The sequence below is a fragment of the Fukomys damarensis genome, unplaced genomic scaffold (assembly GCF_012274545.1).
Source record: "Fukomys damarensis isolate Sample0158 unplaced genomic scaffold, DMR_v1.0_HiC HiC_scaffold_24, whole genome shotgun sequence".
Classification (NCBI taxonomy): Eukaryota; Metazoa; Chordata; class Mammalia; order Rodentia; family Bathyergidae; genus Fukomys; species Fukomys damarensis.
In genome coordinates, this window is record NW_022900936.1 from 68024818 (window position 1) to 68041074 (window position 16257).

The 16257-nt window shown below is 39.0% G+C and overlaps 1 protein-coding gene across 17 annotated transcripts in view; it reads left to right on the top strand.

Annotated features, from left to right (window-relative positions):
- Kalrn (kalirin RhoGEF kinase) overlaps positions 1-16257 on the top strand; it is a 584665-nt gene that overhangs the window by 345617 nt on the left and 222791 nt on the right. For all 17 annotated transcript variants that reach the window (XM_010618178.2, XM_010618187.2, XM_010618192.2 and 14 more), the window contains exons 25-27: positions 521-630; positions 13198-13267; positions 15603-15692. In XM_010618178.2, the coding sequence (XP_010616480.1) occupies positions 521-630; positions 13198-13267; positions 15603-15692 (270 nt within the window). The remainder of the gene's footprint in view (positions 1-520; positions 631-13197; positions 13268-15602; positions 15693-16257) is intronic.

The following is a 16257-nucleotide window of genomic DNA, read 5'->3' on the forward strand; positions in this document are numbered from 1 at the left end:
AAAACTCAACACAAAAAAAAAAAAAAAAAAAAAAAAAAAAAAATTACATCCTTGCCATTGTCAAGTTTTGTTGAGAGGAGTTCAGTGCTCTTGTTCTTTTCAGAGATTAACAAGTAAAAAAAGCCAAGGAGAGGAAATCTTTCTCCCTGAATCAACAGTAATTGCATAGGAGTTTAAAGTGCTTTGAAAAGAAAGTCTACAGTTTTCTCAGTCTGGAGCTAGACTCAGGAAAAAAAAAGTGTTTAAGGTATTCCAATTCAAAAATAAAAACCATGATATACTGAGTGAACTTAAATTGAGCCTGAAAATCTTCACCCCCACCTCTTCCACTCAAGTCCACACACACTTGATAAATAACAAGAGGACTTGGGTGCACTTACTGAAGTTGAGGATAGTGGATCTTTCAGGTTTATTAAACTGCATGCATTGTCTGAGTCTTGTCCCCAAGTCTAAGAGTCTCTTTATTTGTCTGAATTCTGGTGGCATACTTGCCAGTAATGAAACTGTTGCTGTCTTACAGACCTACCTGTGGGAAATGACCAGTGGTGTGGAGGAGATCCCCCCTGGGATCCTTAATAAAGAGCATATCATCTTTGGCAACATCCAGGAGATCTACGATTTTCATAACAAGTAGGTTGGTGGTAGGTTAAGCAGATCACACCTAGGGCCATAAATACCCCTAACAAGTGGATCCGTAGCATTTGGTGAACCTTACATCTTACCTGATATAGTCTTACCTGATCAGTTCTCTGAGTCAGTTCCTGTCATACTTCTTTCTTACCATTTTTCTACAATCCTCCAGAATTTCTAGTGGAAACTAAAATCAAGTGTTCAGCATATTTCTCCCCAATTTTCCTTGAAGACCTAGCAGGCAGCATCCTCATCTGCCTAATCAAAATGGTTACTGGCATTTAAAGAAACAAAAACAGCCTCTCTTCATTAAACTTGTGGGAAATCCTGACGTTAGAATTCCCTGGAGACTAACCATCCTGTTGTGGAGTTTGGGTTTCAAATTCCATTGAGGTTTTTTGCAACCTAAATATTCCTTCCACCCCCAACTATCCTATTATCCCTACCCTCAACCACATAACAACAAAAACATTCAAAATACTTAGTACAGCACGTTTCTTGACAACTTATAAAGGAAAATATCCATCAGTACTGATTCGTTGAAATAAGTAGAATTACAGAGCCCTGAAACCTTGCAGTTCATTTCTTCAGCTCCCATCTTGTTGTAAGGTATTTTTCCTCAGCATACCAAGCATGTTTGTGGTTTGTAGAGGGTCAGCAAGATCATGAGTGAGATGAGTTATATGACCAACCAATAGAAATAACTTAGTTCTAAAATACAAGTAGAGAGAAACTTAAGACACAGGAAGAGTAGTGGCATGAAGCCCGCACACTCTCAGGAGCCTCCTGCAGAGAAGGCTAAATTGGGTAGTCCAGGGCCTTCCTGAGCTGACAGAGATGCTGGAGATAGAACAGCTGGCACCAGGGGTTCATGGGGAGGCCATCTGTGCAGGTGGAGAGCCACTCCAAGGCAGAACTACACTCACACTGTCCAGAGGAGCTTTCTCCAGGGGTGGAAATATTCTATATTAGTACTGCCCAACGCATTACCCATTAGCTATGGGTGTTATTAAACCTGTGCTAAAAAACTGAATTTTAAATTTTGTTTAATTTTAATAAACTTACATTGATATGGCCATATTGGACAAAGAAAGTGAAACCACAGTTCCCCTGTGCTGAGAATAACTAAGACAAGCAAAAGGGTATAAGAAGATCCTGGGCTCCAAAAGATCTAAATAAGAAACTCATTTCCCTTCTGATGATTCATCTTTATTATGGCATAAGTTTAGGTAAAGATAAAATATGTAGCTCCCCTGACATGCTAACCTTGTCACATTATTAAAGAGCAGTAAACACTAACAGGGGAACCCTTTTGATTCTAGATTCTACATAACTTAATAAAAGTTCCCAGTCTTTTTTTTTTTAAACCATAAACTTTAATACTCCCCATCTGGTCTGCCTGGAAATCCCCTGATGTAGAAATATTCTGTCCTCATGCCTATTATTAATAAGATCCTAATGAATCCATTATTGACCACTGATCCCAATTCCACCACCTGAGCCCCTGGTCAGTATCACCCATCTCCTTCAGGATATCAGAGAAGACATCGGATTGGCAAATGGTGAGTCTTGTTACCTTTTCTTGTCTGACTAATGGTCTCTGGGATTCAGTCAGCTAGTCTCACTTTCCCCATGTTCTTCCCAAGTTAACTAAATATGGAAATGTCAGGTTCACAGCATGTACATCCTGTGAACCCCACTTTTGCCAAATCAATCTAGAAGGGGAAATAATATTCATTTTGAAATTGAACAGTTGTACCAAATTATCTAACATGGATAATGCCTCTTAGTTTGGCTTCACAGTATCACTTAAGTAACCCATGGCAAGCAATCCTATAGTTTTTGAATAGCTGAAAGTCTACCTACAATTTACAAGATACAGTTCTAAGAAATCCTTCAAAAAGTCAAGTTAAGCTGAATTTGGTAAATGGAAGAATAAATACAGATACCAAGAACACAGCTACCAAACACATGTTGCTTATTTAGCACATTACAGAAGAGCAAGAAGAGCCTAAAATTCAGCCTCTGAGCAACTTAAAGACAAGATTAAGCTTTTGTTTCTTCATAACAGTCGCTTTCTGTTCTCCCTACCAGCCACCTCATCTTTTGGTTATATAGCTTCCACAGAAATTTAGAAGCAAGAAATATTGTAAGGAGAAAGAATTTACTATAGAAACAAGAAATACTGTAAAGAGTCAGGTGAGCAACATAAAGTAAGACCTGGTCAGAAAGAAGGTGAGTAAATATCAAAAAAGCAATAAAACAACAGTAACAATCATAATGTTGAGGGGCTGTTGAGTATTGCTGCAAAGCACCCTGTGTCTCACTGTAGGGTCTAACACAGCCACCATATTACAGAGTAGCATAATAATTGATAGTAGTAACAACCCTGAATCATTACTATGCTTTGCGTTAAAAGCAAGGAACTTCACAATATATTTAGAAAGTTGTCAACCAAAAGAAATTAATGTTTTCAATTACTCACGATTCAAGGGAATATCCAAGGATATCAAGCTGTATATTAATCTCCTACATTATCTGCGGACTAAGGCTTTATAGTACTCATAATGTGTGTTTTCTACTTAAGCCATGCAAATTTTGATTAATGGAGAAGATATAACACTTCTAAAAATCTGTAATAAGTAAGAGATAAAATGGCTATTGACCCAACTTAGAATATGTAAGGACTATGAATTTCTTAAGGGTCTATATCTTTCTCTGCATAGTCCAATACCTGGCACATAGTAGACTTGTAGTATTTGTTGGATAGGTGGATGAATGAGCTAAAATAAAATTATATTTTGCAGACTTACAGTTAGTGCTATTCAAGTCACAATTCATTCTTTTGCTTACGAAGGTCTCAAAAGAAAAAGCTCTAGGTATGACTTTTCCCCCTCATCACTACTGGCAAGCTTGAGTGAGGCCTTGAGTTTGATTCCTGGTACCAAAAGGGGTTGGGGGGAGGTTTTATCCCAATTGGAGATTGAAGTGAAATGTACTTAGTTTTGCCTTCTCTTCTTTCCATTTTGCACTAATCTTTTTCTACACACCTAAATAGAAAGATCATGAAATTTGCTTATGTACACAAGGCTTAGACCTCTTTCCATTGCATTTTGCTAAGCCTTCCTGGAATGCTTGGACAAAAGAGTGTATCCCATAAATAGATCCTCCAACTGGGAGTGCTTTGCTTAACTTACAATTTGTAATTCAAAAAATTACTTTTTATCAGCCAGCCTTAATTTTTAGATACATAGCTTTGGTAAGAACAGCCCTTTGTTTAAAATGCTCAGTTAAATCTGAGCTGCTTCCATTTGAGTTATTAGGAGATGTGATGGAACATGAATCTGAACAATAACATTGTTACAACGTCTCTGCTGTGAGGGCTCAGAGGATCCTCTTAATCATCAAGTATAACCCTGTCCATTACAGGAAAGGAGACTGAGACCCAAGGAACAGCCAGTGCCTTGCCCAGGGTGTGGCCTCACATCCCCTAAAGATCAGGCACTAGATTCCAGAAGGCTGGCCTCTCACTTCAGTTCTGTCTCCCCCTACTCTGTTAGACACTGATCTGTGGCAACCAAATATAAGCAAATTGGTTCACAGCTGACTGGATTTCACATGAATTCCCAAATTTGAGGACCATTTCCTATTCCTTCTATAGCTGTATCAATCAAGTTCAATGCCCCTACAATAATTTCCTGAAATAAATGTATTTTCAGCAAGCATAGGAAAGGCAAGTGGGAGACCAGTAACCAACGCTGGTGTTCCTCCTATACACTCCCTACCTCTGGGCAGGGCTGGAAGCTTTTAGGTTTAGCCTTGGGTGTTCAGTACTGCATTTGCATTCTGTGCTCTGTGGGACTGGGTGGACAGCCAGAAGTCATGTGTGGTGCACAGCTGAGGTGAAGACCAGGTGTGTGTAGTGGGGTACTTGGGTGGGAGATGAACCAGAACTACATTTTGGTCATCTTCCCAGAGTTTCTTCTTTGGGCCAGACCTTTGCCATTTTGGAGATAAAGCCAGTACCCATGGATGAACTGCGTCCCAATTCTGCACTCTGAGTTCCAAGAATAGTGGGTACCTGTAAGAAGGATGGAGGTGGGGTACAAATGCAGTTCACAGTCAGAGTAGCAGGAAAGGCCTTTAGGCAGTGGTGGCTTCCTTGGTGCCAGAGGACAGTTTGAACAGGGACCTCCAAGAAAGGAATTTGTGCGTATGGCTTAATTAAGTCTGGGTCTTAGAAGCAAGAAGGGACCATTTCTCACTCCCTACTTAGGGTGTGATTTGTCACACAAGTGTCTCTGAGAGTGAGGAGAAAGGAAGAAAGTAGAGAGAGAGACTGTGAGTCAAAGGTGGTAGGGACATGGAATGAGATATAGAAGATGGGAAAGGGGGGCAAAATCCCTAGAGAGAATGTGAGTTAGAGAAAACAGTGAATTGGGTGGATAGTAAGGGGGAGGAGAAGAAATAGGGATCAGAAGAGACCGAGAAAAGGAGGAATAGGGAGAGGCAAGAGCTGGGGAGTGGGCTGGTAAGCAGGTAGGTAGATTGAGGAATAGAGAGGTGCAGAAAGGAAAGGAAGAAAAATGGGTAAGAACAGCCACCTCCCTGAGACTACCATCCTAATGCAGTTAGGAGAATAAGCAAGGTGGTTCTTCAAATATGTTTTATCATGAACCAAAGAAAAAGATTACAGTGTCCTGATACATGCATGTTTATATGCTGTGTATAATGGAGAAATTAAATTTTGCAAAACAACACCCTCACTATGTGTGATGCACTGTGGTGTTTTGGGTTAGGTTCTACTCTTTCTCCTCCTCTTTTTTAATGCCAGTTGCCTCCTGTAAATTGTTTTTATTACCCCTTAAAACACAATGGGTTGACCCATAGCCTAACAGTGAGATGTGGACTCCACCAGGTGCTAAGAAAAAGGCTCTGCTCCTGGCCCAGGGCAGGAACAACAGCCAGCTACCATGCACTGCCTGTTCACATGTACCCTGGATTAAAACATGCATTTTCTCTGCTTCTTCCCCTACCCCAAACACCTTTGGTATTAGTTTTGTCTCTTTTTAAGGAAAATCATAGACTTTCTGGATGTAAATCCTGGTGATAATCTGGCTCCCTTGTTTTATAGAATCTGGAGCTTACAATTGTTTGTGACCTGCGCAAACTAATTAGTGTCACAGCCAAAGGGTCCAGCTGTCATCTTATTGATAGTCAGAGTTATGTGGGCAGGAGGGGAAAGATCTGTAGTCATTTTCCCTGGGCCCCACACCCACACTCTAAGGGATATAACTGTGGGCCTTATACAATCTTTGGAGGGTTGTAGCTGTGGTCTTGTTAGTATTGTGTTTTCGGTAAGCTGTCAACATTACAGTATATATAAACATTGGACGTTAGCCAAAGGAAGATGAAATCTAAACATTTGAGTGTGTCAAAGTCATGTTATAGTTGTACCCACTAACTTTTTAGCATTCATGCCTCATTGCCAAACGTCACCTTAATGGATGTGAATAACATCACATGTAAGATTTATATTTATTTTACATTAACGGTACATTTGATATGTACATATGCAAATAAATTTGTATTCATCTGAGCACACATATTAGATAAAATAAGGAAATACTGAGAAAACCCATTGAATAGCAGCAGAACAGCAAGGTAAGTTTGCTGCCTGAGGCTGGAGGCTGTTGGGGAGGGAAGGAGGAGTGCAGAGTGGTAACCTGGCCCTGCTTCACCCCTTTCCTCATCTCTAGCCCAACCAAAGTTTCTGATGTAAAGTAAAGGGACGGGGCCAAGAGATTCCCATTGTTCAGCCAAGGTGATCATATGGTACTAGACTTGCACCATGATAATCCAGCACCTTCCACTCGGTGCTCCTGACTTTCCATTAATTCAGTATCTACTCCAGCCACTTTAGCCCCACAGTCTAGGACTTTATACTCCAGGTTCTGGATCTGTCTGGTCATTAATGGATTTTTTAGAATAATCTCTAGTCTCACTGGTTTAAAGGCAGTCACCCAGCTCTGCTTTGATCAGAAGGCAGTGTCCTGGACTCTTCAGATGTAAGTGAGCCTGACATCCTTCTCCCCGCACTTCCCCCACTTTAATTTTTTATTGTATGTTCTTTATGCTTCTCTTCACTTCTTGCCACAGCCCCTCGCCCTTCCTCATCACACTACTCCCAGCATTCCAGTCATCATGTAGATATACACACACAAGGTCACCAAACTGCTGTTGCTCCACAGATGCAGATAACTCCTTGAGGTAAAGGTCTGTTTGCTGGGCAATGTTGGGAGCCCCTCTGTGAAGGATGCACTTCCCCAAAAGTAGGGAGATTATAGACCAGACTTATTTTTGGAGAAAATAGCAGGTGGCTTGGAGTACTTTGGGAATGGTACATCTCCATAACGCTCAATGTCTTAGTTACTTTTCTGGTTCCTGAGACAAAATACCTGACCCCCAAAGTTAAAGGAAGAAAAGTTTATTTGGCTTTCAGTTTGTAGAGGTTTCAGTCCATAATCAGCTGGCTCTAAGGCAGGGTGGCTTGGCAGGGGAGAAACAGGCCAGAAGGTAGCAAAGCAACAAGGGGCCTTAGCAGCATCTTTCTGCCCTTTTTATACTCTGTCTAGGCTACTGGGATGAGGGTGGTGCCAGACCAATCAATGGCCTGATTTAATGATCACACACCCTTAATCCCAATGTCACACACTCTAGATTGAGCCCTCTCTGAAAAAGCCCTATCTAAAACTGCATGAAGGGACATCTAGACACAAGCTGTAACACTCAATGACAAAACTCAGAAAGATTTCTATCAATAAGTTCTACAGGCCTCATTTCCCAGGATTCCACACAAAGCCAAAGGGACGCATTTTCCTCATAAAGTAACTGTGTAATATATCGCAGATAATAGAGTGATAGCATTGCTTAAATCTTGATATTTCTTTAAAAGTTTTTTTTAATTTCTAAAAGAACTCCAGACACTCAAACAAAAACTTTAACTCCTTGCTTTGTTCATTCTTCCACAGTTTATTACCTATAATTGTTGAAATGGTAAGGACCAAGCTATTGTTGCAGAACAGCTGGCAGGGAGTGTTGCATCATCTGTGGGAGTGTTGTGAGCTATTAGGCTTTCACTTAAACTCATCATATCTGTTGATGGATATGGAATAATACCAATCAGATTTAAATTGTCTTCTTCATAAGCCTCAAATTAGAAAGCCAAGCAGAATTCAATACTCCACTTACCTGCAGCTATGACGCTGAGATGGTAGTGAATGTCTTCCTCAAAGTTCTGAATTGACATGCCTGGCACAAGCCACATACATCTCATTCTGAGATCCCACTGCCACCACCAAGTTCAGTTGTAGAGTTGATGAAGGATTTGCCAACTGGAAGCGTGGTGCTGGAATCTAGGGCAGTTGCCCCCTTCCCTGGTAGCTCTGTGGACTAGATGCATTAGAATCACCTAGGAAGCTTTTTTTATCAATGTAGATACTCAGATCCTGACCCCAGAGGGCAGTGCACAGCCACATATGCTGACCATTAAATAGGGTTTCTTAAGAATGCCCTTGTAACAAAGGAGATACTCATACCCCCACCCCAGAAGTGTTATATTTACTAAGGCATTTGAGAAGTGCTGCATACATTCTTTTTTCCACAGATACACAATGTACCTCACTATGGTATAGAATTTGTAAAGTCCTGTAGTTGAAACAAAACAAGAACGTCAGCTTAGCCTAGTAGTTCCCTAATTTAAATGATATACATGACCTTAGAATCCAACTTTCACATATTATCTAATCAAGACTTTCCCAGGATATGTTAAAGGAAAGTAACCTTTTGTAGAATTTTTTTAAAAACGGGCTTAGGGGGAGAAGTCTCTTAGGGTGAAGACTCTTAAAAGTGTGAAAAGTGTATGTTTATAAAAACCCATCTGAGTTTGTTAAGAATGGGAAGCACTGATCCTGAGGAACTACTATTTAGTGCCTACTGTGTGCCATGTAGTTGAGACCCTTACTATATAGATTCATTAAATCCTCACAACCCTGCAAGGTTTATTTTTTATTTAAAGATAAAGATAAAAATAAATTTGTTATTTAACGATAAAGTCACACTTGTAATCCTAGTACTTGGGAGCCTTAGGCAGGAGGATTTCTGCAAGTTTGACACCAGCATGGGCTACATAGTAACTTCAAGTCCATTCTGAACTACAAAAGGTGATCCTGTCTCCCCACCAAAAAAATAGAAAAAAGATGAAGAAAATGAAACCGGGAGACACCCTTACATTCAGAGTGTGAACTCTAGTTCTTTAACTTGTACAGCACTTGGCAATGAGAGGCAAGGAAAGTGGCACCTGGTATCAGTGGAAGGTAACTAGTGGTGACTGTTGTTAAAACTCTCATTTGGTTTGCCTTTTTCTAAGTGCAGCAAGCCATAAAGATTTTTCTGGGAGGGATGTTCTTCATATAGCAAAGCCAGAAAATAGCCTTGATCACCAGAGACTGGAAGCAGGGTTGCAAAGAACCTGAACACTCTGAAATAGCTTCTCCATCACCCACACACCATTGGCCAGAACTCCTAGCAGCATCCCTAGAATTCACCAGTCTGTTCCAGATATCCCTGGTCCAGATGCTGTCATTCTTTCACACATTTGTTATTCTTTGTCTAAAGAGCTATAAAAGCTTCATGCTTTGTTCATTTCTTTGGATTTCACTCTCTTGTGAAGATCTCATGTACATGTAAATTTGAAGAAAATGTTATATTTTTCTTTCTTAAAAATACCTCATTTTATTGAAGCCATTAGTCATAGGATCATATGCCATCCATTTAATTCAGTTTATAGCATTTTCATTTCTTGGGAATTTTCAACCCAAACTTCTTCCCATAGATTTTTGGTAGCTGCCATCACAAAAGTCATAGTATTGCTCTGTTTAAATTATTAGGATTTTCTGGTTTTGTTTTTTGTTTGGGGTACTGGGAATCAAACTCAGTACCTTGCGTTTGCGAGGCAGGTGGCAGAACCACTGAGCTAAATCCTCAGCCCAAATTACTAGGATTTTTAATAAAATTGATAACATTGTCCACCTCTGGATCAAGCATTAACTCCATAGGTACAGTTGCCACTGTTTGCTTAAAATTAAGATTAAGTGACCAGTTCAGCTGACCTTGGGTTGTAAGTCAAGGAAAAACAGAAACTTTCCTTGAGTCACAAGGGGTGACCTCCCAACTTTTGGAACAATGCCTTTTTAGATCCTATGTGAAATGTTATAAACCAGGCTGTTCACCATATTTTTGGCCATGCTAAAAAGAGAAGGATCTATCTAGCACTAGGGTCAACACTGGAGTCAGAGTTCAGAGTAATGGTACTCCCATAGATGAAGAGACCTTGGCATTGGCAGGTGACAGTTTCCTACTGGCTGAGAGCCATTCCCTATGCATCCAGATTCTTCCCCTTTCTCCTCTTTCTCTCATTCCAAGCTCTCTTTTCCTCCTCCTATTAAGCATTATTCTCTTAGGCCAGTCCTGTCCCAGAATAAAACATAAGATTTTCTACCTCAATTACCCCACTTTTCCAGCCCCTGTGCTAGGTGCTGTTCAATCTGCTGGATTTTCATTCATGTCCTCTGAGGATTATATATTTAAGACCAGTATGAGAGATCACTATGTAAGAAACACCTCAACTTTTGAAAGACCACTTCTGAAGATACTGTACATTTTATTATTTAGTGGTCCTTGTGAAAAGCAGCTACATAATAAATACCTTTTATAATTCAGTTCCAGAGATTAAAAGATAATACACATAGATGTGAACATAAACATCTATATACCCCATGTGTGTGCGTGTCCACTTACGTGGTGAGAAGCCAGACTGCCTCTCTTTCCAACATAAATGTATATTAAACCGTTTAATCCTCAATTATAACATTACATACTTCTTTTCATATTTCTCTTTTAGAATTTACATTAAATGTGTTACCTGTGGCCTTTTTTAAAAGTAGAAATAATATGATACTTCATTGATTTGGAGCACTACCTATTTATGTTTCTAAGGCCCAGATTGTATTATAATTACTTCTGCTCCATGAATCAGTTCAGGGTGCTGTAAAATCCACACTTATTAGGAGAAAGCTAATTATCACCAAATGGGTACTGCTGGGAGCCCCCAAATTTTTAATGACTTTTTTTTCTTATTATTCAGGCAATTCTTGTGTATTGTAGAAAAAAGTTTAAATTGCAGGTGGACAAAAAAAAAGTCATACATGACCCTACCAATCATTATTAGCATTGTTACTTTCCAGGTAGAATCTGAAAAAAATGTTTTAAAATTGCATAACTGTGATCCCAGATACTCAGGAGTCTGAGGCAGGAGGATCACAAATTTGAAGCCAGCCTGGGGAAAATTAGACCTTATCTGAAAATGCAAAGTAAAAAGGATTATGGTTGTAGCTCAATGATAGAACTCCACTGGGTTCAATCCCTAATGCTGCAAAAACAAATAAACAACGACCAAAAAATTTGTCTGTATCACTGAAGGAAGAACACAAGTCATATATAAAATTCATAATTGCTTATACTTAATTATATGAAAATACCGAAATGTGTGAACAATAAGAGCCAGGTAGAGAAGTCAAGTCAAATTAAAACATTTGTCCTGTGGGTAGAGGTAAGTAGAGTGATGCAGGACCACGTCACATTTTTAATGTAATTTTTACGATAATGCATGTACATAATTTTAAAATCACAATTAAAGAGGAATGTAAACATTGAGAAGTCTCACCACTGCCTTCCATCCTGTTACTTCATTTGGTTCCCCATGGTAATGGCTTTGACCAGTCCCTTGGTTTGGAAATAGAATATGTGTTCCTTCTTGGACAAAATAGCAAAATATAATGTACAGTCTTCCACCTAGCTTGTTCTAGAATCTTCTATGTGAAAACATAGAAAGTTTTTTTTTCCTTATTCAACTATATAGTATTCAGTCCTGTGGACTATGCTATAATTTAAATATTTATTCTTTACAGACCATATTTGTTCTTATACACAGTGTCACATTTAATACTTGTGTACATGATGACTCATACATGTATATATAACTATAGGAATTTCCAAGAATTAAAATTTTAGAGTCCAAAACTAAGCACATTTATGGTTGTGATAGCTACTGTCAAATTGGTCTGTATTATAAAGACCACAGCATTTTCTATTTCCATCAATAAGCTTCCATGAAGCCTCATACTTTTTGTTTGACAAACTTTTGTGTGATCTTTAATGGCAAAGTTCATTCCAATAATACTGGCTTGTTAAAACATATATTCCCTGAACCTAAACCACTTATATAATGCATTAATTTGCAGTCGTTGTAATCATTTCTTCATTATTTCTTAACATGTAAAGGAGCCATAAGATCTACATCCACAAATAATAATTTACTTTAGTTTTGGGCTATATTGTGATTTGCCCCATTTAAAAAAAAATATATATATATATATATACACACACATATGTATAAGTATATATGTGTGCAATACTAAAGATTGAACCTAGAGTCTCTCACATGCTAAGCAAGCACCCTACCACTAAGCTACATCCCCAGTCCCTAAAATTTCCCCTTTCTAATGATGTCTGTATAATTAAACATTACATTCAACTCATTTTTTTAGCACAAACTGAATTTTGGTAGAAGACAAAAATTATAAAAAGGCCTGTGAAGTACTGACTTTTTCCATTTCATCTCTGGGATCATGGATGATATTTTATTCTTTCTTTCTCTCTCTATAGATGATAGATGATAGATAGATAGATAGATAGATAGATAGATAGATAGATAGATAGATAGATAGTTCTTTCTTTCTCTCTCTATAGATGATAGATAGATAGATAGATAGATAGATAGATAGATAGATAGATAGATAGAATGGATACTTTTTGCAGTACAGAGTATTGAACACCGAGCCTTGCTTTGTCTCTACTATGTCTGCACTGTGTCTCTAGGAAATTTTTTTGAGACAGAATCTTAATAAGTTGTCCAGGTTGCCCTGAGACTTTTGTCTTCTTGCCTCAGCTTCCCAAGTAGCTGAGCTTACAGACATGTGCTGCCACACTTGGCCATAGATCAGATAGAGTTAGATAGATAGGCAGGCACACAAAGTGTGCTCAGATTACTTGGCTTTAAAAAATTCATGATTTCCAATAAAATGAAAGATCTAACTCAAGTATATTTCATTATTTTTACCTCAAAAAGTGTGAACCAGGGCCAGGGAGTTAGCTCAGTGTTTCCACCACCTTGCAAGCACAAGGACCCGAGTTTGATCCCCAGTACCAAAAACAAAGTGTGAGCCCCTAAAAGAAAGAATATGTTTTTAAGTAGCACTAATTAGTTAATTAACACACATTTTTAAAGAAATGAGTTCCAACATTAAAAATTGCATCTCACTGTGTTATCACCTAGAGAGTGGAGACCATGTGTAATTAAAAATTTACCGTTGTATTGGCTTCAGTGGAATCCCCTGAGGGGGCCCTCTGTACCATGGTGTCTAATCCAGTCTTTCTCTTCCCTTGCAGCATTTTCCTCAAAGAGCTGGAGAAATATGAGCAGCTGCCTGAGGATGTGGGACACTGCTTTGTCACCTGGGTAACTAAACAATTCCGTTTCCCACAGTCCCTATTTCTAGGAATATATACAGAACCTCTGCCAGAGCTAAGAATTGGTGTCAGTGCCAGTGTCACTGTGAACAGGGGCTGCAGAGAGGGACCTTAAGTAGATCTGTGTGTGAAGCAGTCATCCCCATGGAACGAGGCCATCCTTGGGAAAGACTTTAGCTGTCTAATCCAATCTCAGAGCACCTCAAGCTCTCTAAGAACTTTTCAGAATTGTGACATTGAGAGAGTGGAACAACATCGCCACTCTTGCAACTGTTCCATCCACTAGTTATTTTTACAAGATATGAATGAGGGAATTAGAATGATCAGAAGCCACAGGACTATTGATTGCACTTTTTTCCTTAATATAGATGAATAGACTCCTGGGTATCTATTCCAATTTTGACCTGAAACATGAATGTTTCCTCACCTTTTCTTGGTGCTATTGTCAGATGAAGTAAATGTGCCAAGTGTACCAAGTTCTAATCATATAAACAAAAAATTAACCTTCATTAGCATTTCCATCACACTGTTCTGAGCATAGGCTCTTGGATATGAGTACAAAGAGCTTCAAGAAAGGCCACTAAGGATGCTGAGTACAACAAAATTTGAAATTCCTTCCCCCGGGGCCAAGAGTTCTACTGTATAATAATGACCTGATTATAGTTTGCATTCAGAATAGGTTAATTACTTTTTAGATTGTCTTCACAAATCAGAGAATGCATGCTTCCAGCAGCCCTATGGAGTCAGCAGGACTATAGTTACGTTCTGAATCTTAAAAATGGGCATGTCTTAGCTGAGATAGGTTGGCTGGCTCACTGACAGTAATCAGTATCACAGCCAGCCGCACACCTTGAGGCCTGACTCCCAGACGAGCTTTCTTTTCATTAAATCCTAGTGCTTGCTTCCAAGAATATACTGTTTTTTTAGTAAGTCTGCTGTCTCATTTTGTTCTAATACATGAGCCAATGCATAGCTCATATTTTTGCTGATAAATAATGTATGATCCCTTGTGCAGCCAACATAGAGAAAAACAAGATTGATCTTGTAAGTAAAAGGATTTTTTTGCATCTTGTTTCATGCAATTTGTGGGTCGTTTTTACAATCAACCATAAGTGTGATTTATTATTGTCTTTTAGAGATGATGAACAACCTCCTAGGCAGTTTACAGTCTCTAAAATTGGTTTCAGAAAACCTTTGGTGACTGGATAAATTATGTACTTTTTGCCAAGAATTATCCATAGCAGATTTTCTTAAATCTCATAATCTTAATATATGAGTGTAGCATAGGATTGAAAAGTAGAAAGAGTTGCTTGTAATATATTGAATGGCAGTAGCTAACACCAAGAAGCTTGAAGCCAGATTGTCTGGGATTTACACATTTTAACTAGGAATTTAAAGTCAGTTAAACAATCTGTGTCACAATTTTCTCATCTATAAAATAGGGACAAAAATAGAACTAACTGCATAGTGGTGACCTGAGGATCAAATGAGTTAATCTATGTAAAGCACTCAGAACAATGAAATCTGATGTGATGAGCACATACTTAAACTGCTCTAGCAGGGGAAGATACCTGAAATGTCCTGTAGGTATCAAAGTGGACACTTTAACTAATGGGAAAAGTACTTGGTGACCAAAATACACACACTTTTCCCAGTAGAAAGGGCATGTAGCACTAACCAAAAGGGTCCTAAGGGAAATAAGAGATGTATTTTCACCAGTCATAAGGTTCTTGGCTTGAAGTAGCAATCTGTTTAGGAATCACTGTTCAGACCCTACCCCAAAGGGTCACCCTGCCTTCTTTCCCCATCCCCATCATTGCTTCTGGGAAGTTGGCAAAGATGGAATAGTTGCTTGACATGATGATCCTCAACTCCCTTCCAATGGAGAAATTTAGAGTAAAATAGATCTGGGATTGTACCTCTTTGGTTTTGTGTTTGTCTTGAAAAGGGCTAGCATTTGTCTTTTTCAAGGCGAGGAACATGGTTTTGGGTAATACAAAAGGGTCAACCTCTAAGATAAATTGCCCAACTTCAAAATACATTTATAATATATGTTGGTTTTTCTCTTTCTTTCTAAATCAAACTCATGTTAACCTGAGCTTACTTTCAGCAAATATCCTCTACCTGCCAATAGGAGAACAATAATCCAAGGTCTAGTAGGACACTGAGGCTTGGATGAGCCCAAAACATTTGTCACAGAAATTCCAGGCACCGGTGTCTGTGGATTTAATTGTGAAGCCCATGCTGGGCTCTTCAGGCACAGTAGATGATGAAACAGAGTAATTCATGCATGCTTACCTATTATTGTCTTTATTCTTTTTTAGGCAGACAAATTTCAGATGTATGTCACCTACTGTAAAAACAAGCCTGATTCCAACCAACTGATCCTGGAGCATGCGGGCACCTTCTTTGATGTAAGCTGTGTTTTCCATTCTTGAGAAATTGATGAGCAGGTGGAAGTGTTTCTCTGCTTTGGGACAATGGGTGTTTAGCTATTCTTTGTTTCTCATTTGTGTTTACTGACCACGCCAAACCTTTATCTCGTGGACCAAGTTGGGGGGAAAAACTAAGTATTTGTTTGTCTTTTGTTTCACCCTGTCCTATCTCAACTGCTTTTGGACAAAGCAAATCTGTCTCTGTGCCTCAACATCAAATGTAGCTGGACATAAAATTTGTGATGTCAGGAGAACTAACATGATGCACTTATTGGTGAAAATGTTTTGCTTCTGCTTTAATGTGCAGCTTTTTTGAACATGGTGGTTCTCAAAGTGGTGGGCCAGCCTTGTCAGTATCACAAAGATTTGTTAGATAAGCAAATTTTTTTTTTCCCACTACTGGGGATTGGACTCAGGATCTTTTGCCAGGCAGGTGCAGCACCACTGAGCTGCATCCCCAGCCCAGATGTGCAACTTCTTGAACCCTAACCCAGACCTGTTGATTCGGGATCTTTGATTGGGGCCTGGAAATCTGAGTTTTAAG